Source organism: Mytilus trossulus, chromosome 3 (assembly GCF_036588685.1).
Source record: "Mytilus trossulus isolate FHL-02 chromosome 3, PNRI_Mtr1.1.1.hap1, whole genome shotgun sequence".
Taxonomy (NCBI): Eukaryota; Metazoa; Mollusca; class Bivalvia; order Mytilida; family Mytilidae; genus Mytilus; species Mytilus trossulus.
Window position 1 is genome coordinate 35,228,707 of NC_086375.1, and position 26,867 is coordinate 35,255,573.

A 26,867-nucleotide genomic window follows, 5' to 3' on the forward strand; every position below is an offset into this window, starting at 1 on the left:
ATGAAATTCAAATAGTGTATGATATAGATTTGTCCCATTGAATGAAAATCAAATAATACAAGATAAATCTTTGTTCGAACAATTCAGGTCGTCAAATTACTATCCCATGTTTAAGATTTCTCCCCGTGATGCACTTTAATTTTTGACGAGATGTCATTTTGACAGTACAGAAGGTGTGGTGTATAAATAGACCATTCTCACTTATAATGAAATGCTAATTGCATAGATACCTTTTAATATCCTCAGAATAGAGATATGATCTAAATTAAGACATTTTACGCATTTTAATCCTTGCTTAAACAGTTTCTCCTGTAGGGAAGTCCAATATGAAATATTTTGATGGGTTTTCTTTTCACACCTTTAATATAATGGAGTGGAATTTATATAAGTGATAATGATATTACTAAGATCAACATGCCAAGTTTGATTGAAGTAATACGAGGTTCTAACTTAGATGTGGAGTGCAAACATTCCTGTGTGTTTTAATACTTAAAAAATATATATAAGATGATCTTCTAAACCTTGAATAATTTCAACTTAGACATGTATGCTTTCACCCTCCCACTAAAAATAATATTTGATCTGATGAAGAGTTCTCATTCAGTTATCAGTTTAAAAGGAAATCCTGTCTTTTTCTCAGTGTTGATTAATGTTTTTCGCAGTTATCTATATTAAATTAATACCACATGCAAGGGGTCAGTTTATAATCAGAAGTTCAGAACTTTTATTTTTTTCTAGATTTCTTTACATTTTACTGGTTAAAATGTATTCCAATTATAATTGACTTTCTTTGAGTTTACGTTATATTGATATAACATTTGTATAAACCTATGGTACTCACAGAGAAGGTGCATGTGGTATACTGCACTAACCTATGCTTGTGACTTTTACAATCAATTTGCCTGTCCAGTGGCTTTAACTTTTATAACATATAAATCAGCTTCTGTATTTTAGAATGATTGAAATTTGTCTTTATGATGATGACCACGGAACTTTCGTCAATGTCTAACTCCTCTAACACCATTTTTATGTAGGCTTTTCTTTGCACAGTTAACATGACCATGTAAAATAATTTGTTTATCCATTTCTAATTTGTGGTTGACACTCATGGGTTCTTAACTTCTTATATTATTTAAAAAAGGGGCAGTCAATGTCCATGCAGAATTATCTTTTAAAGATAATGTTAAGATAAATTCAATTAACCCTCTTGAACTTTTACACCTACATGGACACCTTGACAGTTTCATATGACAATTGTTTAGATAGATAATAACTTAGTCTTACTGTATTGCAGGATGCCAGTGTGACATTGATAAGAGAACTGAGATCAGAGATTGACAGACTCAAAAATATGCTGTCAACTTCACAAATGGTAAGTTGTCTCCCCTAGGTTTGTTGGTGTTTTTCTACTCTATAATCCACAATTTCAGATCTAAGGCACTTTGATAAATCTAATTGTCCATATTTCCCCTGCTTAAGTGTATGCATATTTGGTAAGTATTTGATTTTCTTCAGATTCCGTTAAAAATGTAGGCAAAATTAGAAAAAAAGTTCTGAAACTGTGACAAAAAGACAAATATCCTGAAATTTTCATGTAAGATTAGCTGGAATGAAATTGAATGATGATATAGAGCTTAAGGAAATGTTTTGCTTGCAAAAATATATAAGGTGTCACAATATTTAGGATGTCTTGTCTGCATTTAGAATGTCTTGTCTGCTTTATTGTCTAAGCTAGTAGATCATTGTTTAATATGCTATAGTATCTTGATTGTCTGTCTATATATATATTGCAAGGTAAACTACGGTATTTGAAATAAAAGTTGCAAATATTTTTTAAATTACTTAGCAAAAAAAATATGAGATAGATGACTTCATTTGCAGGACCAGCTTCGTTTGCACAAATCCTAAATTATTTTACAAATGTTTGTATAATGACTAACTATATTATATTTGACTTGGATATGACAATAATGAATGCTGTGAATAATTTAACATAGATATTGACCACATACAACCATTCTTTACTTGATAAAGCAATTTGATAGTAATTCAGGGATTGAAGCTTGCCATTGGATGCTACAGAAAAAATTCAGTGATGTGAGCCTTGTAAAAGATGTAATAGTCAAAATGTTTGCAAAGATACTAAATTGTAGATCAGTAGACTTAACACAAGCTAGATTAATCATAGAGCTTATGCATGTCTTGGCTAGATGTAGATTTTTGTATTACAGGGGTTTTATCCTACCAGCGATGTCATGTATGTTGTTCCATTTCAAAAATTGCACAGAGAGGTAACAAATTCACTTAATTTTTTGAGGATGCACTTGCAAAAGCTTAATATTTCATTTCAATGTTGTTGTTTTTACAAACATCATATTGTATTGTTTTTGGTGTATGAAGTCATGCTACCCATCAAGGGCCCATAATTGAAATAACAGATATTCTTATTGAACTTTTATATATATTATTTTTATTAAAACATCATCAATATGCATATTTTCGATATATTTGCTGCATAGAATTATATGTAAACGATGTATGTATGAATTTAAGAATCTTGAGTTTTTATCTTAATTAATTTCATGCTTTTTAAGAATATTTTACTTTTTTCCCTTTTTGTTTTGTATTTATTTATGGACGATTTGTTTCATGACATCCATATAAAATTATTTGATAATATAAATCCATTCTATTATTGAATTGCATTTGTTTGTATATCATAGTCCAAGGGAGATAATTCAGTTATTTTAACCAATAATTTTTAGGGAGAAAGCATGCTTCCTATTCAAGATTCGGGTCAAGCTCTTGAACAACAATTGCAGCTTCAAGAAGACAGAGTAAGTTTTTTTCTGATCATCAAGATTGATAAAAATCATAAATATAGAAAACAACCAGCTTAACAGTTAAAAGTCAATGACTGAAAATTATCAGGTATTCTCATTTATGATAATTATCAGAATGTCACCAAAATGATAATTGATAATTAGATTGAAAGATATAATGAATTTTTCAGTATCAATATATTCTTGACTTTTGATTTTGACTTCTTGATTTTCCAACCAATATTTAAGAAACCTTTTCAAAAGGTCAGACTTTTTGTATTTGTATATTTTCTAAATTGGTTAACCAACATGAAACCTTTTTCAAAAATTCCATAGATAAAAGGCCAAAAATATTCATTTTATTACAAATGATTGAATAATAGGTACCTGGTGGATGTATCAAGATGTACTTTATATTTCTCTTGAAAACATTGACAATAGTAAAGATCCTGCCATTTCCAACACTTGATTTAACGCCTTGTAGTACATGTAGTAATATATAAATGATTAATTATTTAAGTGCTGGTGTCTCTCAATGAAATAGCACTAATTTATAAAAAAAAACATATACCTTAGAGAACCGGTCACTCAACCCAAAAATCTTAACAACACTAGTTCAAGACTTTCAAATTTAGTATTTATATACATTTGAGATGATATTTTTAGGCAAACAAATTGACACAAACCTGGATGGATAAATGGATGGAGGCACATGAAATCATCAAGGTAATTTGATTATAATTAACAATCTTATTTCATTCAATATGATATTATGATAGCCTTTCTACTGCAGTGTCTTCTTACAGCATTGGTCATGTTGATATAAAAATGGAAAAGGCGATCTTGTTACTTTCATGATTATCTTGAAATTTCTACAGAATAGTATGAGCCGATGAAGGAAAAGAAATTACTTCAAAAATTATAATGTAGAATTTGATGATTTTCAATAGCCTGAAGTAATTTATTGGATGATAAAAAAATGTTTTAAAGTGTTTGTTTTTATAGGAATCTGACCTGAGTATAAGAGGACTGAATAAAGCCAGTTCCATGGGAGTGTTGATAGATTCACAAATGCCACACTTGATTGGAATGGACAGTGATATCCTTAGTACAGGAGTTATTATATACCATCTAAAGGTAGGACCACTAATACAACATTTGATCTTAAAAGATGTGAAATTCTCATAAATTATTATTGCTGTGGATTCCTATTTTTTCATGGAGCACTTATTTTTATGGATTATTAGATCACGGTTCTACATATGGTCATATTTGAAAATATTCCATTGGTATTTAAATAAGGATACTTACAAATTTTCAGCTATATGGAGTGAGAATAATGTTGATGTTTTTTTTCAAAATATAATGTCATAATTCCATAATTTCACAACTCTATCCACACAGAGTTTAAACCTGACATTTGCAAGTTGAATCAGTTGACTAGGATTAGCAAGTTTGCTTATAAAGTTTGTTATTCTCTCCAATAACACTTGTTTCATCTACCTTCATAAACTTACCATCATGATCTAGCCACATGTGTTGAAAGTGGTGTTAAACAGCAACAATTTATCAGTCGCAATCCACAGTTTAAAATGTTTATGATATATGTTCACATACCTCCTGCCTATACAATGCTCTTTATTGTTATCTTTAGGAAGGAAAGACTTTGGTAGGAAAAGAAGATGCTAAGAGAGAGCAGGATATAGGTAAGTTAACATTACAAATAAAAACATGTAGTAAAAGTAAAACTACAGACCCATACATTGCAAATATTTTCAGTACTAATAGCATGATAATTCAAGAAAGAGAGAAATTGTCAAGTATAATTTGTGTTTAAGTCTTGTTAAAAAAGAGTGTTTAAACTACAGATGACGGCCTATGTAGCTCTGAAATTTTCATCATGAAAAAGCCACCAATGGCCTTCGTCCCACCCCTCAAAAATAGATGATTATATAATGTGTATGTAAAAAGTGTTGATGATATAAACTTGGAAAGATAAATCAGAATTAAAGCAGCTAAAACAGCAGCTTATCTATAAATGTGATAAAACTATTATCTAAATCTTCATGTTTTCAACTATGGCCATATACAATTATAGAATGCATATGGTGTCAGGGCTGCTACATAAATACTTTTTTGGAGGATAGGTTGTTTGAAAGCATGTATTTAGTCAATCAGTCATGCATAAAATTTTAATTGATTATTTTCAATAATTGTTCACGCTCTCTTTCAACCTATCAAATTGTCATAAAAGTGTTTTTCCTGAACCCTAACCCTCTCCCCTATAAATAATTCAGAAACAGCCCTTACATGTTTAGTTGTTATGTGCTATAACTGTTGCCTGGTTATCATGTATGTTCAATCTTTTATTGTAATATTCTATACAAAGCACAAAAATGTCTTCATACACCTTTAAACAGACTTATTCAAAAGGGATATAGTTATAATACAGTTGCTGTCAGGTCATTAATGATGATATATTTTGAATTAAATATTGATTCACTCATAGGGTCTTTGCATCAGAAATAAACACATTTATTCTTAAACCAGTTGTTGGCATGATACAGCTTATGTTCTTCTAATATATTTATAATATAACCATCTCCTGTTTATAATGTAGTATGTTCAAATGAAACAGGTCTTACCTTACTAAGTGATTGCTAGAGAGCAGTGAATTGATTTCGTGTAATTTCCATTATTTTATATCGTGTTACATTATACAATTGATCAATTATTTATCTAAAATTGAACCTTATACTGATTTTAAATTTCTTGTTTGATTTAATTTTTGAATTTTATTTGAATTTAATTTTCTTTTCCTTTTATCTCATGCCATTATTTGATATTTGTCAGAAACATTTTATGATAGTTGTAGAAGTTTAAATATTTTATTGTTAAAAACAAATAACATTTAAAGTATTATAGTGTTAAAAGCAAACAGAAAGATAAAGGACTGTCACAAAAAATATATTTCAATTTGTTTTTCAGTTCTGAATGGTCCCGGGATTCAGAGAGAACATTGCTTAATTAAGAATGTAGATGGCAGTGTAACATTGTATCCAAACAGAGGCTCTCACTGTACAGTTAATGGACTGGATTGTAAGGCACCAGTTCTTCTTAAACAAGGTAAAATAGTCTTTACCTAAGAAACTGAAATACATTTTGCAAAATTTAGTTTCTTGGTTTTGTCCAATTTGAAGGGATTAAGACCTTATATGAACCTTAGTTATTGAAAAGTGTGTGTTTGGTTAAATGGATATATCATTGCAGTATTTATTATCTTTTGGTCAGTAAGTTTTATTTTTAGGCTTTTTCTATTTTGATGCTTAATCCTTATATGTGATTTTTTTTTTATTCAAATTATTCATTGTTTTGATTATTATACCCCCGTTTTAAAAAAGGGGAGGTATACTGTTTTACCTCTGTCTGTCAGTCCGTCCGTCAGTCAGTCCGTCCCATGAAACTTTCTTCACATTTTTCTCAGAAACTACAAATCCACCCTTTCTGTAATTTGGTGTCAAAATTTATATATGTCAGCCATACCGTGTGATGCGTTTTCAGATTCATCATTCATCGACTTCCTGTTTACCGAACACTTGTATGATTTTACACATGATAGCCAAGTTGAAAATTTTCGTCACATTTTTCTCAGGAACTACAATACAAGGATTTCTGAAATTTGGTTTCAGGGTTTATCTAAGTCAGCTATACCGTGTGATGCGTTTTCAGATTGATCACTTGACAACTTTCTGTTTACCGAACACTTGTATGATTTTACACATGATAGCCAAGTTGAAAATTTTCGTCACATTTTTCTCAGGAACTACAATACAAGGATTTCTGAAATTTGGATTCACGGTTTATCTAAGTCAGCTATACCATGTGATGTGTTTTCAGATTGATCACTTGACAACTTCCTGTTTAACGAACACTTGTATGATTTTACACTTGATAGCCTTGTTGAAAATTTTAGTCACATTTTTCTCAGGAACTACAATACAAGGATTTCTGAAATTTGCTTTCAGGGTTTATCTGAGTCAGCTATACCGTGTGATGCGTTTTCAGATTGATCACTTGACAGCTTCCTGTTTACCGAACACTTGTATGATTTTACACATGATAGCCAAGTTGAAAATTTTCGTCACATTTTTCTCAGGAACTACAATACAAGGATTTCTGAAATTTGGTTTCAGGATTTATATAAGTCAGCTATACCGTGTGATGTGTTTTCAGATTGATCACTTGACAACTTCCTGTTTACCGAACACTTACATATTTTTACACTTTTAATATTATCCACTTGCAGCGGGGGTATCATCAGTGAGCAGTAGCTCACAGTTTCTCTTGTTTTCTCTCTTGTTTAATTAATTCTGGAATAAGAATTAAAGATAGGATCTTTAATCGACTTGAGAGCAGTTCCTTTTCTGTTATGAATGTTAGAGTATTGTCTTTTGATTTAATCTATACAGTTCTTTTGTTCACATAACACAATCTGACATTAAGTGTACCACACTTAATGCCAGTCTCATCTGTTTATGTTGGCTTCTAGATGTCATTATCTTGATTGGTCTTTGCATCTGTTTGTTCATCCTGTTTTATGTTGAAGTTTTTGGTTTATGTTTTTGTCAAGGTAGTTTTTGATGAAGTTGAAATCGAATCAAATTTAAACTTGGTACACTTGTTCCCAATGATATGAGCATTCTAATTTTTATGCGAAATAAGAGTTTCAACCCTAATTTTATGGTCCATTGAACATAGAAAATGAAAGTGGAGCATTCATGTACTATGGACACATTCTTGGTTTGTTTTTTATTTTTTGTTTTTTTTGTACCATTGGGTTGGTATATGATTCCCATTAACAGTAGAAATTGTTGTTATTTTACAGGTGACAGTGTGATACTTGGTAAGAGTCAGATGTTTAGGTTTAACAATCCAGCAGAGGCAGCTGTACTCAGGGAAAGAAGAGCTGTAAGTATTTTATACTTATATTTGAGTCATATTTTACTATTTGTCTTGACTTTATTATTACTCCTGGGGTACCAGGTTTCATGGATTTTGTGATCAAACACATTTTGACAAAGTACAAACTTTATATATGCCTGAATACTGATTTTTTTGCAAAACATAACATGAAATATCATCTAAAACACAAAATACTAGAAATAACTGCATTTTATTTTATTTTTTAGTCTCAAGAATGTTTATTAGATGAGCCAACAAGTCCATCTTTCATGGAAACTGACCAACACAGGGCTGTAACAGCTAGCAGAACTCACTGGTAAGCTGTCAATAAAACATCACTTGTAATATACACTATAAAAGGGACATAAATCCTCCTTGGCAAATATCATGTATTGAACTTTGCCAATTTTAGAAAGTTTTGGTTATTTTCTGAAACATTGATCACTGTGTTTAACATATGAATTGTCATTAAGAATGGTTCATGGCATTTTCCCATATGCACTAACATGTGACTTTAATTAAAAGTGGAGTGGTAACTAAATCATCTGCTAAAGTGTGATTGGTGATAAAATAAAGAATAACACAAAACAAGTGTTCAATCATTCCATACTACAAATGTGTATTTTGAAACATAAAGTAACAGATGTCATCCTTGTTTAATGGGCACAGAGAGACCAGATTAATAAACAATGTTATGGATTATGTTTTTTTAATGATAATGTCCAAGCATCATATGAAATAAAGAACACAAATTCAAAGTATAATAATGATTTTTTTCTCAAATGTCTTGTTTTTATTATAAAAATTGCATGGGAAAACCCTCAAACCTTAAGCATGATTTATATTTACAAAAGATAAATCCTATTTCCAGGCCTATTTCAGCCATCCTTATTTCAGCATTTTAAAATACAACTTATGATGTCAGATTTTTCTTTTTAGTTGAAACTTTTAGCTTTACATTTTGAAAAAGGTCATCTTTGACTAATATTTTTCAGATACAAGATAGCTTTTTCATTATGATCAAAAATAATTAAAAACTGTTATTTTTCATACAAATTACACAATTGAAAATGTTAAAATTAGAAACCACTTTTTTCAATTTAAATTAAATTTGTGACAAGTTTATTGCCATGATTCAAAGTAATGAAAAATTGAAGTTGAATTTGACATCATTTGTATTAAATTTAAGGTTTTTTTGCATGTTTTGTGGGAATTTTAACATGCACTTTGTTTTCTGTATAGTTTGTATGCTTCCACCGAATTCTGGTAAGTAAGGACAGACAACTCTTTTATCTGGCCTCTTTCTGGGTTTTGCTTCTTTTAGTTATAACCCTTGGTGTTAGCATTTTTTTGTTTAGTTTTAAGCATGTGCATGAAAAAAGCTTAACCAATCCTTGTGACTATCATGATGTGTCCTTAAACTACATTAAATCAGACTGTTGAACTAATCAGATGGTTTTATGGCTTATTTGAAATCAGATGCATGTAATATTCATAAACTTTGGTACCCTAGGTACTAATTTAAGTCATCAATTGCCCAAAAATATTATTGGTAGAAGGTAATTCTAACTGTTTATCATTATATGAAGAATGCATGCATTTTAGGTTGACTGCAATATTTATCAAGAAGATTTTGTCTGAATTATAGTTATAAAATGTAGTATTTTTAAAAGACAATGAATTAATGAATGATTTAATGTGTATTGTTTTTATTAGATATAAATCTTTATTTATTGATTTATTTATGGCTATTTAAGACAAAATGTAAGGGAAGGGGGTAGGAAAGCTTTAATCCTAAGAGCTGCCACCGATAGGATTCAGAGAAGTTTTCTTAACACAAATCATTCAGTGTATTTGTGTTTTTGAAAAGTTTTCTGAATTCTACCACCGATGTATTGTTCAAAACTCCTTTACATTTTTTTTCAAGAATGGCCCTTATGAATACAAGAAGATTTCATCTATACTATATATTGTTAATGATCAGCATTATTTGTATGCTTTTGGTTAAGTTTAGCAAACTGAAAGTTTATATTGCAGGTTGCAGGTATATACACATTTACATGCCAATTAGACTACATATTTAATATGTGCACAAGGTTAATTATAAACAAAAATATATTTGTTTAAAGAGTAAGATTTTTTGTAGACCCATCAGATTGTCAGAACCTGAATGTAATTTATATCTTATGTAATTATTTTAAAATTGTCATTACACCAACATCCTATCAAATCTCCTGCTGTATGGCAGGCCCAGTATAGAGGGATGTGGGCTGTCTGTCTTGGTATTTCCATTTCTTCTCTTTGTTTCTTTACACCTTTTCTATCATCATTTGCTCCTGAACTAGAACTAGTTGACAGAATTTCCTGAAACTTTTACAGAATCTTACACACACTATGTAAATTTGCACCTCCCATTTCAATTCTTCATCCCATTGAATTTTTTCGTTCACTTTGGCATGATATGGACTTTTGTCATATGTGCACACTACAAGAGACATGTTTATAAGCATCTCATAAATTCCTAATCAGAATTAATTGAAATCTACACAATATGGTGCTCCTCTAAAAAAATATTCAATCAGTTTGTGTGTTTCATAGTCTGTGCCACTGCCTTATCTGGGGATGTACACATTTTTTGTATCATCAACTCCTCCAAGATCATAATATTTGAACCTTCTCCAAATCTGAACTATATAATGCAATTGTGTATTTTTATCTGAGTTTTATTTGGCGTTTTCCAAAGAAAATCATACAATGTATAAGCTTTACCATTGCTTTATGTTGGGCGGTAGAATGTCATCTTGTGAGCTTTGCTTGCAATATTTTTAGTTATTTAATATTTTTAAACAGTTTTGATATAGCATGAAAAGACAAATGTGCTAGTGTCTTGGATTATTTTAGTGCATGTTTAAACATTTTTTTTTTTTATGTTTTTGAGTTACTTCCCTTGCTTCAAGTGCAAAAGATATAGTTCATAATTGTTAGCCTAATATCTATTTTGATATTATGTTTTCATTTACTGTTGCTGATGCTTAAATTCAAGAACAACCAATGGCTTTTGTTATCCATTAAAGTGTGCACTATTGTTATGTTTTTGTGAGTGTGCATTTTTGCTATGTTTTTATGAGTGCACTGTGCAACTCTTTGTTTTAAGTTTTTTGTATATTGAAATCTTGACTTATATAGTTGTACAATTACTGTACTGGTTTTCAAGAGGGGCAGGAACTTTTTGGGGCTGTTGGGATCGGGTGTTTTAAGCTAGGGATTTTGGGATTGAACCTTTCAGGATCAGGGGTTTCTTTTTTAAAATTTTGGGATGTCAGTTTTTTTTTTAATTCGGGACCTCTGGATTTCATATTTTTAAGTCAGGATTTTGGGATCAGGACCCCTCTGACCCAAGCCTCTTTCAACTTATTGTTAGATATCAGGAAAACAGGAAAAGTGCTATGACATGAAGTTGAGAAAGTCAAGTGATTTAAGAACTGAGTCAGCCAAATTGTCTTACATCAGACATTTTTTTTTCTCAATAATTTTTGGGGCAAATGTGGTATTTGTTATTGAACAATTTTATAATTTTTCTTTTAAACGGTTTGCCCGAAGTTGGTCAATGTTTTCTTCATCATACTAGAAAATCACAGGAATTAAGAAACTGATTAATAATACAAGCAAATATGAACCATTTTTCTCTTTTTGTACTTTTTTCTTGCATTTTTGGCTTAATTATTTACTTTTGCCCAAAAAAAACACATTTTTTTTTTTTTTTTTTTAAATCAAATTTGTTAATATTTAAGATTTTCAAACAAATCAGGAAGCTTACTTAATCTTGTTTTTTTGCCACTTTTTTTATCCATGTAAACAATGATTGTTTATAATTACCCTTGTTGAACAATCCTTACATATTTAATGGACTGTATTGGTTTTGCTAACTACTGGGATTTGATGGGCTCCTACTGTTAGTAATAATGTTCCTTCATCCAAGCATATCTTGGATGTGCAGGATGAAGGTCATTCTTAGAATATGAGCCTGAGGCTCGAAAGTAATGAATTAGCTTAACTTCTCTTTGAGGGGTGAAGCTTACATATAATATCTCTGTTTAAAGAAACAAAGTATACCTGGCCAGTGACCTTGACCCTAGTATATAAGCACCTGTTCCATAATAACTTGTCATAATTTAAAGCAAGTTTGTGTCGACCAAATATAAAACCCAGTGGAAAAGGGTGGGTCTGACTGATAATCCCTAGGGTGGGAATTAATTACTTTCGAGCCTCAGGCTCATATTCTAAGAATGACCTTCATCCTGCACATCCAAGATATGCTTGGATGAAGGAACATTCTTATTCATATTTCGCCTTCGGTCTCAAGTAATGAATTAGCTTGTTTAAAGTGTAGACACAAACTAAAAACATTTTTTATATAAATGCCAACATTTAATAAAGGATAAAAATCACAAGATCATCCAGTAACTACAACTGAAGAAAAGTGTTTTAGTACTGATATTATTTACTTTCCTGTTATAGAACTTGAAAAAGTTTTACCATATTTCCAGACAAAACTGTTGCCATAATGTCCTTAATAGAACATCCTGAAGCTAAATGCACTTAAGAAGAGGTTCCTCTAAATGAGTTAACCTTAAAACCTCGGATAAAATATGAACTCTCTCTAACTATCTAAACTTTACGAAAAGACTTAGATGAATTCTCTCACTTATTTTGTACACAAAACATGATAAATCATTGTCTTAACAACACAAAGTTTTGGTTTATCAAAACCTTTGATCACCTCATAAGGTAAACTAACTAACAGATCTAGTATTTTTCAAAAACTCATGTATATGAAAAAATAAAGTGCCATGTCTCTGAATGAAAGACATAGAATGTAAATCTTCAGCTGATAAAGATAGTACTTTAAGGCAGATGTAGTCAAGGCAAATAAAAACACAATTATAAAAGACAGTCTTCAATGTTAAATACTCCAATGAATATTAAGAACCTAAAAAAGATAGCACTAAATTCATCTCCCAAGTGAAAGAGTATCTAACTCTTCAATTGCAGATTCAGGTTTCAGCAACCTTACACAAATACATGTAGTAAACAAACAAATTAAGTAACATCTTGTTCTTAAAGGATAAAGTCTGTTTCAACATAGAACAAGGAAAATTCACATTAAACATGCTGAATATGAAAAACTTGAGTTTTACAAAAAAATCAATAATCAATAACATCCTTTTTAGATGGTGATAAGGAATTGATCACACCAAATAATGAAATTTCTCAAAAAATATTGATAATGCTTGATTATAGATGCAAGGTCTCCAAGATGAAGTGTAAATATATTTTACAAATGATTCTGAAATCCCCTGTTTATATTAAAGTGATTTCTGAGTATAATACACACGTTTTTACCCTACTGCACAATCAACTCTTCAGGTGTTGGTTCACTTATATTTTTTACAATATACAGTTAAATTAAGTCTCTTCCTGACGGAAAGACATTATCTTCAGTATACAACATTGTTACTAATTTTTATGCTTAGCAGTTTAACTGGCAAATAAATTAAAATTGATTTTAGCAAAGAAACCCAACTCTGAGCAAGCCAAAAAGGATAACCAAAAGAGCCTTCTGAACTTTATCACTAATAATTTTCTTTATAATTATCCCCAACAATGAAAAAGATGGGAAAATATAAGGTCTTAATTCTGATCATGAAAAATACAAACATCTCTGAAAGGAGCTTGTTGGTCAAAAGACAATAAAGTAATTATCTACAGATTTGAAAATGAAAATGTAATAACAACAAAACCAATACATCTTCTTTCAATTGCCATCCTTTTGAATCTGTAAATTTTTTAGACATATGATAAGCATCAAATTTTCTTACCAGGAATAAAAAGAGCTGTGATAAAAATGTTCTTTCTTGAACACCAAGTCCAAATAATGAAATATTTGTAGTAAGTATGTTAAGTGACAAAGAGGTTATACTTCCTAATTTGCATAATAAAAGCTACTGAAATAGTATTTTCTGATTGTATAACTATCTGTGACTAAAACTTTTTCTCCAAAAGAAAAATATAGCCAACAATTAATACTATGAAATCTATATTAAATGAGTGCATACTCTTAAAGAAGCTCCAATAATTCTACCAACAGAAACATTTTCTTCAAATTTGGATCCCAAATCCTTCTTATGTCAGAGGAATCTGGTTCAATCCAAAAACTTATTTGGATGGGTCTATAAATCAAATTTTTAAATTCTGATTTTAAATTGTTAAAAAATTTCACCTATCATTCCTAATGATGATAATAAACACTGTAACAACTATACTGTGTTTCAACATTATTTCTTGCCATGTTTCTGCAATGTAACATTCCCAAAGATACTGCATTAAAAGCATTCGTCACAAGACCAATATATGATGTAAATCATCTAAAATACAGTTACACAATTCTATTTAAGAAAAATTTCCCAAGGGAGATAATTTTACCATTTCTCATCTGTCAGAAAAAACTTAAATAGCTCAGACAAAGGAAAACAATGTGCTTCCAAGGAATGAGTACCAACTTCTCAAATTTTATTCCGAAGCACAGCTTATCAAGCATTTGCACCACTTCTTCTGTATTCACAATACAATCATCTAAACTCTGATCCATAATAAAAGAATCATCAATGTATAAACTATAGCATGTATATACTTCAAGTGACATTATTTCATAAATACATAAGACAGGTTTTAAAACCTTAGTAAAAACTCTTGATGCAGAAGCCAATCCAAAACAAAAAACATAAATATCATATCAATGTCTTTTCCACAAGAATCAGGAAATTGTGATATAATCATAAATGATACCTAAATATGCATCTGTGAGATCTATAGATGTTAGCTCTCTCTCTCTCTATATATATATAGATAATTATTCTAAAAAGAATTACATCTAAACAAAAGATAAATGGTCCTGCTCCAAATGCTGATTAGCCACAAACTAAGTTTGGTTGAATTTTTCAAATAGATACAAGCCTTGAAGACCAATCTTTCTTAGGAACTAAGAAAATATAGGAAATAAACTGATTTTCCATTGATTGATCAACCTCTTAAATAGCCTCCTTAGCTATCAATTTTTGGACTTATGAAAAAAAAAAAAAAAAAAAAAAAAAAAAAAAAATTTTCATCCTTATGAAAGGTGAAATGTATTTAATTCAAAAATGATAAACCTTGTGGTACATCATTAAAAACAATTTTATAACCATTTCTTAATATATCTAATATCAATAGATCATTAGAAACATTTTCCAAATCATAATATTTAAGTTATCTACTGTATATATAGCAACTGGTTGAGAAAAGTGACCTCTTCGAAATTCTCTGTTCCCTTTTGGAAACCTCTCTCTCTCAATGAAGGGAATTGCCTACTAGTATAGTACACTAGTTGACCAACAGAGCATCCGCAGTTAAAAAACTGATATTGCCTTTCCCATAACAGCTGGGAGTAAATTAATTGCTAGACCTGGAACCTCTTCCAAGGAATCTATAATTTGCTATAGAATCTTTGTATAAACACAAGTTTGCTTTTTGCAATCATAACTAGAAATGTGATAAAGCAACTATCACAACAGAATTACAAAAAAGTTTATCATCTAAATATTTCTGAGCATCTCCTATGGGTTTAACCAGAAACCCATGGTCAAACAAACAAATAGAATTTTACAATAAAATCCTTGTATTATCAAGATCCAATGGCTCATTCTTACAACAAGAAATAGCCAACTCGACAAAAGGGGTAATGATCAACCCCTTAAGAAAATATCTCTCCAGGTTCCCTGCATCTTTGAAACCATAGAGTGGGCCTGTCTAGGCAGTGCCATTTCGATTTTAATTTATCCCCGACACACTAGGATTGTCACAGTTCTCAGTGTGATAGTACTATTTCCTCTATGAACTTTATATTTTCCTGATTTTATCAAAATCATGATTAAACTGATCAACAAACAGGATGAGATAATGGACCATTAATCTCACTAAAAGAAGCCTTAAAGGCTTCTGAAAACCTTAATGCAGGATAAAAAGACGTATCAAAATCAACTCCGGCTGGACTATCATCAGCCATGGCACAAACTCCAAAAAGAGGTACATACACCGTATCATTTCAGTAGATCAGATCAAAAATTTGAACTAAATCTTCATAAAAGTAAGCCTCTAATGGCAAAATTCAAATAAAGCAGCAGGTTTCTCTACAAACTCTGCTAGAGTTGAAGGCAGTGAAACTGTCTCAAAACTCATGATTCATACAGGTTCTTTACTACATTAATAATAATGAGTAAATGTATCAATATACATGCCTATCTTAAATCTCAACAGCACTTTCGTGAGAAACATTCACAAATCAAGTAGAATTTGAAGTTATACAAGTAGCACTAGATTTTAAAACTTACTTTTTACAGGTTCTGTTGCTTTGTCAATTATTTCCAATTGCCATGCCATTATGACCTATTATAAAACTACTAGGTTTTATAACTGTTAAGAAGAGGATTTATTCAAAATACCTCTTGATTTCCTATTAAATATATCATAATTAATTTCTAAAACATTCCAGAGGTAATGAAAAACATAACCATCACCCTAGTAAGTGTAAACATCATTCTAAACATCTTGCAAAAACAATACATTTGCATAACTAAATTCAGCCATTGTAATACAAAATGTGTACCTGTGCAGGTAAAACACGTGTAAATTGTGAAGAGTACTCACGACCTTCATGTGAATAGAAATACTTTTAAATATCTACCTGTTTAACAAACAGGAGTATGAATTAAGTAACACATGTACATGTGCCGTACATCATACTAATACAAAAACTTAATGAATATATAAAATTGTCATACATCGTAGACAATAAAATATTTAATTAATTTCCATGAACACTTGTCATACATCGTAGACTAGAAATTTTTAAATTCATTTCCATCAACACTTGTCATACATCGTAGACAATTGAGGAATTATTATTTGTAAATAACAAAATAACATTAGAACTTATCGTACTTCGTAGACAAGTTAATGTAACTTTAATAACTTTCTCCCAAATTTAAGATAAAAATAAAATAACTAAAAAGAACTCACGTGAAGTGTCCACTTCACCCTCAAGAAAAATAATGACAAGTTATTATGGAACAGGTGCTTATATACTAGGGTCAAGGTCACTGGCCAGGTATACTTTGTTTCTTTAAACAGAGATATTATATGTAAGCTTCACCCCTCAAAGAGAAGTTAAGCTAATTCATTACTTGAGACCGAAGGCGAAATATGAATAAGAATTGAACAATATTGATTGATTTTTTTTATATTGAACAGATAATTAGAATAGCTACCTTGACAATCTACCTTGACAGGTGTAAATACAGGTGTTTTATCTTTCAGTTTACAATTGGAGAATCAGTACCAGTCCGAAACGGAGAAAATAGAACGAGCAAAGTAAGTATGATTTCCATTTTCAATTTGATGAATAATTAATACTAACATTGTGACATTATTGTTGCTGGTTCAATTAATTTTAATATTGGCAAGTTTCTGTCCATTTGTTTTATTGGTATGCAATTGCTATTACTGGTATAATTTTGTGCTTGATTGGTATTGCTGCTTCCTATTGCGTCTTTTCTTTGACTCTTTTTGACTGGTACCTTGAAGTTGTTGCAAAATAATGCTGTTACTTTGTGTCTAATATTTTTCCAAGGAGAGTACAAGCTTATATATTTTTGGGGGGATTTTCAAACACTTCTAAAATAAGATTAATGTTTATAGGACCATAGGGTCACACAATTACTATCCTTGGTATTTAATTATCCCAGTTATTGCCATAATTCAATTCTTACCCTTAATCTTGCCGTAACCAAGAAGGTATCTTGCCCTGAGACTATGTAGTCCTCAGTTGATAATACCTATACTGCTATAGTCGTACACCATGTACACTTTTTTTTGCCTCTACTAAACTAAAATATATTTTTAACGTAACCCTAACTTAATTTGAGGTACTGGGACTTTAGTGGGCCTTTGATTATTATGACCCTTTATTTGCTGTAAATGGCACTCTATTATTTTTTTTACCTCCATTCATAATCATTACTATAGAAAGTGAATGTTACATATTTTTTACAACATGATTTGTTTATAAACATTTCCCATTAACCTTTTAAGTTTATGTCCTATTTGACAGTTTTAAGATTTAAATATTTAATTGAATTTTAAAGTAAAAACTTTTTATGACATTCAGTGATATGGAAATTATGTAAAAATTAAAATATTTAAAAAAGAATGTTGTCATCTCATGCTTGGAATTACGTTTTCAATATGAAGAAATGTCAAATGATAGATTATAAGTTTAGTCTATAATGTCTTTATATAATGATGGTTCTAGCTTATTACGGTAAGATAAAACAGTTTATTAAAAGTCTTTCAAAATTCTTATAAATATGATAAATGATTTTAAACTAACTTTAGGAATTAATCCTTTTTCTTTTATGAGATTTCAAACTAACTTTAGGATTTTCTCCATGAGATTAGGAAGTTATAACTATTAAATTTAATGTCATGCTGGCAGGGAAGCTTATGGTTATGAATAAAAAATCTTTTTTACCTTTTGTTCTTATTAATAATAAACATATCGAGATACAAAGATTTCTATGGAAACTTGTTAAATTATTTATAAAATTCTATAATTAAATCAATACCCCCAATTAAGTAGCATTGTCCTATTGTATAAAGGATATAACAGATAAGTCATATTATTTCATGGAACCATCCAATCTTTATGAACAATAAGCTTATTACCTTAAGCAGTCAATTTAAATCTCAACAAGTTAACTTTCAGAAGGTTGTTAATTTATAATAAAAATACACTTGAGAAATGTATAACTGTTAAAGGATACCCTTTGCCAGATGATAAGAGGGTACCTAGTGATCTGTAAAGGTTTTAAGACATACCTGGATTATATACTTATATACCTGCAGTTGGGAATAGGTGTTGACTTTAAACCTTATTTATATCATCTTACCGGTCACGCTATGTAAAAATGTACTCCAGGGAAAAAAATGTATAATTCATTATCCAAACTGATTGTTTTCGGATATTCTTCTGCATGGCCATGTTTCCTTGGCGAAGGGTAAGTCCTAGCATGTTTTAAAGATAAGGGGCAAATTTTACTTTTGGTTTTAAGATATACCTATATACATTTATCAGGTATCACCGTATGAAAGTTATATGTAAAAGTTAAAGAACACATTTTACTGAACTAAAAATGCTTGTCTGGCAAAAAATCAAAAGTGCACATTTAACTAAGTTCATAAAGTTGATATGTTATGAATTGGGAAGGGGGATAAAATAAGAAAAATAATGTTTTTGATTTATAGACATTGTAAGATATTATATATTATCGCACCAGGTGTAAATTAGGCCTCAACCCCTTTGCATGGATTTTATTAACCTCTATGGATTCGTAGGGGGTCAGTAGCGGACCATATAACCTACAATGTGGGTCTTATGATGTTTGTTGGTCCCCGCTTACATTATCAAATTTATTGTTTGTAAGATTTATAAACTTGTATGTGCTTCAAAAGTTTGACTTATTTTACTTACTGTATAAAAACATCAAAGTTCATTTGACAGGTTGACTATGTGGGAAACTTGTTCAAAATTTATTGTCTTAAATTTGACATCCTAGTCAGTTGTAGAATTTTACAATTCTTTGAGGTGTTATAACTGTCAAAATTTGAAATTCCTTTTTTATTTACGAGACATATTAAGATGTAACAATACAAATATTAGGGGTCATATTTATCTTGAGTGATAAGAAAGTCAGTTAAAATGGTCAATTACTTTCTATTTAAAGTCAAGATAAAAGAAATGGTCACTGTTACATTTTATATGTCGGGACCTTTAATCTGGAGACAGATTGAAATATCAGATAGAGACGTTAATCTTATACTAGTCATTCTTTACAAAAGAAAGTCCCACCCAAATATTGTTTGTACATTAATTGTAAATCCTTTGCTATTAATGGAAAATAAACAAAGGGTCGTGTAAGAATGATTGATGTATATCTTGTTTAATTAAAGTGTTTGTTTTTTTATAAAACTTAAACTGAAGCACTTTTAAATGAGTTAATTCCCTTGAAGATAAAAAAAATAAGTGTGTCTTGTCCACATTTTCCAGAAATTAATGAAATCAAGCTGGTAAAAAATATGCAAACATTTAAACATGTTTATTCAATAGTTGTGGGCAAGAATGTCTTTTTTTTTCAAATATTTTTTACAAAAAATATCTTAGTTGCTCAGCTACAAAAATATATTTGATGTATGGCCAATTTTAGACCTATGAAATTTAGTTTTTATCATACGTTTTGAAGATTTTTACAGAAATTCATATCCATATGCTCAGCACTTTGTAATCATTTTTGTATAGTTTGTAAAAATCTATCAAAACTTCATTATCAGCATGAAAAGGTAATCATAAATGTAGGTTATTTCTTTAGTTAAGAATCCAGAACGATAAATAGAGGTCAAATTTATTCACATTTTTGCATGCATAAGAGTTTACAAACACTTTGAAGGAGCCATGAGATATTTAGAAAATGTAATGTCAGGTCAACCTTACTGGCTAATGAACTGTAATGAAATTTGTTTTTGTTTGTACAATTTCTTTGTTTTCAAAATTGAATGTTTTATTTTAGGGAAGAGTTGGAAAGATTAAAACATGAACATTTACAAGCTGAGGAACAAAGACAATTGAAGGAGGAGGAATTGTGGAACACTCATAATCTTCATTTACATGAAATAGAGGAAGAAAGGAAAAGATTAACCAAATTAAAGGAGGAGACATTCATACAAAGACAAAAAGCTGACCAGGAGCTAAAGTATTCTAGAGAGTGTCTGGAGAAAGAAAGAGAAGCTTGTAAGTATTTGAAAAACTTCACTCTTGAGGCTAAATTAATGTTTTTGCTCTGAATTTCAATGTAGAATTTCAAGAGCTAGCCTTCTGGGACTTCTAATCTTATTTACAAGTATATAAAACAGGAAACAGCAGATCTTTTTAAAAGTACAGATATGGAACGTTCATAATCATTGTTTTCCAACTACCCAAGCCAGCTTAAAAAAGCAGTGTTGTGTAACAATATAATTGATCTTTGTTAAAAATTCAAATTGTAAGAAGCAATCACCAATAAATTGATTCTTTGATGCAAAGAAATTGATTCATCAATGTATGAAAAAGAAACAAAAATAAAATGGCTTTTAGGAGAAAGTTTCATGTAAGAGAAAAATAACCTTAGATGAATCCATCTTTTCTCAATTCTCAAATTGAAAAAAATACATTCAGTATGTTTTTTTGTAAAAATGAGGCCCAAACTAGCTCCTGTATAACAAATTTTTTTCATTAGCATTTTCAAAAATTATTCATTCTCTTTCAAGTTGATTTTCTATAGTCATAAATAAATCAATTTTAAACTATGCTTTAAGATTGAACTTTTTAGACACTAATTGGGTAGGACTTTTGCTAAACAATATATATATGTAGTCCTATATTGAAGTGTTTAAATAAGTGTTGCACAAAAATATCTTTTATTTTACAGTTTACCAGGAACTACAGAGTGAGTTATCCAAAATTAGATCAAGTAATTCCAAAAGTACTGACGATGATTCTGTTTTCCCAGAAGACATAGACCCTAGTGAAGTTTATATTGATATTATTAGAAGAAAGAAACTTTCGGTTGAAGGCCAGCTTAAAACTATTGTTCAGAAGGAAATAGTGAGGACTTTTTCTCATCAAGAAACTGAAAAGTCTCTTCGTAAAAAGACTGATGATTTAGAAGATGAGTTTGAATTGTCTAAAAATCAGATTGAAAACCAGTTGGTTAAAATTAAAGAAATAGAGGAACAATATCGACAGAGAGATGCTAAACAGTATACAGAAATAAACAATACAGTTAGTATATTTGATGTTTACTACATTGAGAGGTTAAAAATGTTGAATTGTATTTAAGAAGATGTGGATGAGTGCCAATGAGACAACTTTCCATCCATGTCATAATGTATAAAAAGTTATCAATCAGGTCTTCAACATGGAGTCTTGGCTCACACAGAACAGCAAGCTATAAAGGGTGCCAAAATGACTCTTTTAGCACTCCTAACACAATTTTTCTCAAACAACAAATTTGGCAAACAGTCAAATAGATATATAGAATAACCACTCACCATTGTCCAAAAACACTTTTATTTGGGAAATAAGGTTTGGTTGAAATTTGATATAAAAAGATTTTTAAAATTCTTATAAATAAGAACTTCACACAGGTTGAATGCAGTACTGTAGTACACTGGATAAGGTGAACCTTTAATTGATTGAAATTGGTAGATATAATTTAAATTTGATAGAATTGTCTGTATTTGCATGTAGTGCTTTATTTATTATGGGTTAATTTGTATTGTATTTATATATGTTGTGTCTGCACCAGATCATAAATATTGATTGTTGAAGACAATAACAAACATTGTTTTAAAACTTATAAAATCAATCATGGTCAATTATAGAGTGCATTTATAATTTTATAGCAGACTTAAATAAACATGTAATTGAGCATGTGCATGGATTTAGATATGAAGCAGAATGTGATTATTTACAATTATTTGGAAAGAATTCTTGTATAATTGAGACAAAATTTCAAAAGTTTAACATTAAAAGTGTTGATTTGGATTTACATACTTTGAATAGTAGAAGTACAATTTACGATTACTGAGGAGTACTGTGGATTCATTTGTTTTTGTGATTACTAATTTTTGTGGATAGAAGTACCTTTCACTTTAGTTTTTTTTTTTTTTTTTTTAATTTATCATATTTTATTGAAATCTGTAAATTTGTTTAAGTTTAAAAACATCAAGTACCGTTACCTTATCACTGCCTAGTTAACATTAGTAAATAACATATATATATACAGCTGTTAGTTTTTGTTAGTATTATGGCTTTTTAATATCTTGGTTTGGCCAAATCTGGAGATAAACTATAAAAAAAAAGTTGTTATAATAGTGCTTCATCTGTACCTACGAAATCAACTCAAATTGGTATCGGTTAAAAAATAATGAATCTACAGTATGAATGTTTTATTACTGATTAAAAATTTTATTTTTTCGATTTTTTTTTTATCAAAAACTATCTTTCTTTTTCAGGAATCAGAATTGGATGAGATACAAGAAAGAGAGGAACAGTTAGAACTGTACATAGAGGAGAAACAGGATCTATTAAATGTAAAATCAGATAAACCACGTCCACTAAGGACTGCATGTAGTGTGGAGGTTCTTACTAACTTACCAGTAGAAACAGAATTTGGTCAAAAGACGTCTAGTATGTTAGCATTAAACAGAGGAAGCGCTGGTGATTTGCCCGCCATTTCTCATCAGTTTTCGTTGTCTTCCATGATGTCTGTTGATTCTGAGAGTACTGAATCTGATTTAACCAGTAGTAGCTCAGACAATAAAAGTAAATTAAATTCAGGTGCTAAAAAGAAAATTTCGACAGGGGCGAAAAGTGTAACTGATAGACTATATCAAAAGTCAACACCAAAATTTAAATATGAACCCAAAACTAAAAAGAGTTCATCGCCAGCTGCAGATCACAAAACAAGAGGAAGGAAAGGTTTACGATCAGACAATAGTTCCCCTCATAGATTACATGAAAATAATGGAACTATTAAGAATGCGACTCCTGAAAAGAGAAGGAGAACCTCTCCGTCGAAGACTGATGGTGCTCATGATGCATCACAGTCATGTGAAAATCAAACTTTATCAGGAAATGCTTCAAAACGACATGTTAAAAGTAGTACCTCGTTAGCAAGTGTACCAGAAGCTGTTGGAGAGGAAGGCGATGACCAAATTATGCATTCTACTCCCGATATCTCCCAAGTTGTTAGGAGGAGAAATAAAGGCAACAGAAGTAATGTCTTTGATGATGACTTTAGGAGACATTCTGAGCCAGCCGGAGAAGAATTGGCAGATGCCTTTGAAAAATATTCACAAGAAATGGAAAAATCAGGAGGTGTTGATAATTCTAATTATAGACATAGTGTAAGTCAGGATGAAAGTGTGTCAAATAGAAACAGTGTTGATATACCTTCCGTCATTGTGTCAGATGATACTGATAATATAACATTCCATAGCAGAGGGGTCATCAGTGCTCAGGGACAAGAATGTCAGGTTTCTATGTCTGTTTGTGAAGGTGGAGAGAGTGTAGTAACTACGGAGGACATTGAAGGTCAACAAGAATTTTATGTTGCTATGGAAGACCATGCTGGTTTTATGGAATGTCAGTCGGACATTACATCTCAGGAATCTTATATCATCATAAAACCTGATGCAAAACATGAAAAAGAGGTTAAAGTAAATGATAACAATACAAATATTGATGAGGTTGTGAACAGGTCGGCCAACTTCACAGTTGATCTTATGCCAATTATAGATGTGTCATACTGTGAAGGAGAGCCGTTTATTCCTAAGTCACATGACAATAGCCAAAACACACTTTCTTCTGGAGAAGATAGGTCAGATATTCAGGAAAATGATTTGTATTATACTCAAAATGCAGAATGTGTAAAACAAGGAAATAGTGAAAACATGATTCGAATAGGAAGTAAGAGAGAGCATAAATCACAGCCTACCTCAACTGTACCCTCGAAACAAAGAAAAAGTGGTCAAAATAACTATCAATGGCTAGTTAATGCTATTTCTAGCTTGAGTGAAGAAAAGCTTTTAGATTTGGACTATGGCGAGGATAATGAAAACTCAGAAGAAACAGATAAAATTGACAATGAATTCCATGGAAATGATAGTGAGTTTGAAACGGAAGAAAGTTGTGATGAAATTATTGAACAAGACAATGGACAAAGCTGGAGTAGGAAGGCTCAAACAGGAGAAATACTTGCTAACGAAAATGAGGATATTGATAATATAGATTCGAATGTGTCTAGATCTGATCAGGAATGTCTTGATGACAAGGAATATTATTCTGATTCATTAGATGATGATGAAGATTCGTTAGATGGATCTAGACCAAGTGGGGATCAGGAGGAACCCATGAGTGATTCGTTGAATGGGTCGGGTGGAGAAGGAAGTGAAAATAATGGCGAGTCGAATGAATACAGTAAAGATAACCATGGAAATGGTGTCATTGAATATTTTTCTGATATTGAACCCGATTTAGAAAATGTTTTACAAGATGAAGAGATGGTACAAGAGTTGTCCGATTACGATGAGGTTGCTGATGATGATGATGACGACATGTTGGAAGAACGAGCGCAGATCTACATTCAATATCCTATGGACTTCCCTGGCAGTTTGTTATACAGTATTAAAGAAGAATCTGTCCCAGCATCGCCTGATTTGTCAGAATCTAAAGATTTCAGTTCTGAATTAAGTTATGATGGCGATCAAACACTTGAAGATGATAAATATTTGTCACAGGTGTTTGTATTAGGACAGGAAAATCAAGCCACTGTTGTCAAAACTGATGGTGATGCTGAGGAAAGTGTTTCTGATATTCTTCAAGACAAGGTACAACATACCGAAAAAGGAATTTGTGAGGATTCCAAAGATTTACAAAATTTACAAACTGTATCAAATGAAATGAGTGTTAGAAGTGAAACTCAAATTGTACTAACTGCAGAAATGGACAAAATTGAAGAAAGTCCCATCGTTTATCATCCAATTGAATCTGTTCAAGGTGATCAGGGTAAAGTGAAGCTGGTTATGTCAGCAAAATCAGTTCAGATCAGTGGAATGGATACCAGTGAGATCAAAAATGAGGAACAACAGGGAACCAGTAGTCTTGAACAGGAAACAACAAAAGACTATGACAGTAACCTTGAACTTTGTTGTGTCAGTGCTCAGAGTATAAACGAAGACCTTGATAGTGAACAAATTGAGCAAAATGAACAAGAAGGCAAATTTGATTTACAAAGTGAACATGATTGCCTTAATAGTGAACAAGATAAACAAGGAGGCAAATTTATTGATGAAACAGATATTGGCATTGAACAATGTAAAGTATGTAATATCACTGACAGTAAACAAACAGACATAAATGATATCAGCAACACAACCATTGAATGTCAAAGTGCTTCTGAGTCTGTTACTCCTGATAATTCAAACAGCTTTTTTTCTAATTGTACATGTGCAATGCACCAAGCTGCAAATGCTAAAAATAACACCAGTAAAATGATCAAAAGTAAAATCTTGGACAAATCAAAACCTTGCAAAAGTGAAACAAGTGAGCTTCCATTGGAACAAGAAGAACTTCATGATCAAAATAACAAAGAGCAAGTGAACTTACAATTACAAGATGCAACTGTTTCTGAGGAAGTTGATATGGACACTTCTGACACAACAACTCTAAATGAAGAGGTAAATAGTGTTGGTGCTGAATCTCAAAATGAATATGAAAAAGTTCTGCCAAAATGTTCTGAAGACAATTCTATTAATCCTAATGAATCGATTAAAGTAAAACCTAGAAAGTCTAGACCTGAGACAAGAACATTAGGAGTATCAACCTCACCAGACTTGGTTACTGTTGGTTGTGGTGATGATATTGCCAGTGATGATTCGTTACAGGAAGTCCAGGAGGAACTACTCGTTCTACAGGAAGCTCTGGATAATAAATCTCCAAAGTAAGTTGCACATATAAGTTAAATTTACATTAGTTTTGTTTTACTTTGAATCAGGTCATTTAAACTAATGACATTCATATTTGTCACAGGTTGACCATGACAGTTATAAGCAGACTGCCTCTGGGTGCAGTATTCTCTCGCTGCGTTGAAGACCCAACTCTTTGATACTGGATTTTCTGGGAAATTTAATTAGACATGATTAATACAATCAATCAATTCATAGAAAATATTTGGAATTCATCTGATTTGTATTAGAATATTTCATTTTTACTAGATATATAACAATTACAAGATTTATTTTTACATAAAAGGTTTCTGAGAAGCACATGTTAAAATTTCTTGTCACAAACCTTTTCTTGTTTATTTGCCAAATCATCACAGTTTTGTTGAATCA

At 30.8% G+C, this 26,867-nt stretch overlaps 1 protein-coding gene across 1 annotated transcript in view; it reads left to right on the forward strand.

Moving 5' to 3' along the window:
• The window catches only part of LOC134710718 (uncharacterized), an 80,827-nt gene that overhangs the window by 34,079 nt on the left and 19,881 nt on the right, over window positions 1-26,867 (forward strand). The window contains exons 14-26 of the mRNA XM_063571109.1: window positions 1,295-1,372; window positions 2,232-2,291; window positions 2,766-2,837; window positions 3,489-3,548; window positions 3,828-3,959; window positions 4,477-4,528; window positions 5,811-5,948; window positions 7,708-7,790; window positions 8,012-8,100; window positions 17,196-17,249; window positions 20,501-20,721; window positions 21,398-21,750; window positions 22,986-26,473. Coding sequence (XP_063427179.1) covers window positions 1,295-1,372; window positions 2,232-2,291; window positions 2,766-2,837; window positions 3,489-3,548; window positions 3,828-3,959; window positions 4,477-4,528; window positions 5,811-5,948; window positions 7,708-7,790; window positions 8,012-8,100; window positions 17,196-17,249; window positions 20,501-20,721; window positions 21,398-21,750; window positions 22,986-26,473 — 4,880 coding nt within the window. The remainder of the gene's footprint in view (window positions 1-1,294; window positions 1,373-2,231; window positions 2,292-2,765; window positions 2,838-3,488; window positions 3,549-3,827; window positions 3,960-4,476; window positions 4,529-5,810; window positions 5,949-7,707; window positions 7,791-8,011; window positions 8,101-17,195; window positions 17,250-20,500; window positions 20,722-21,397; window positions 21,751-22,985; window positions 26,474-26,867) is intronic.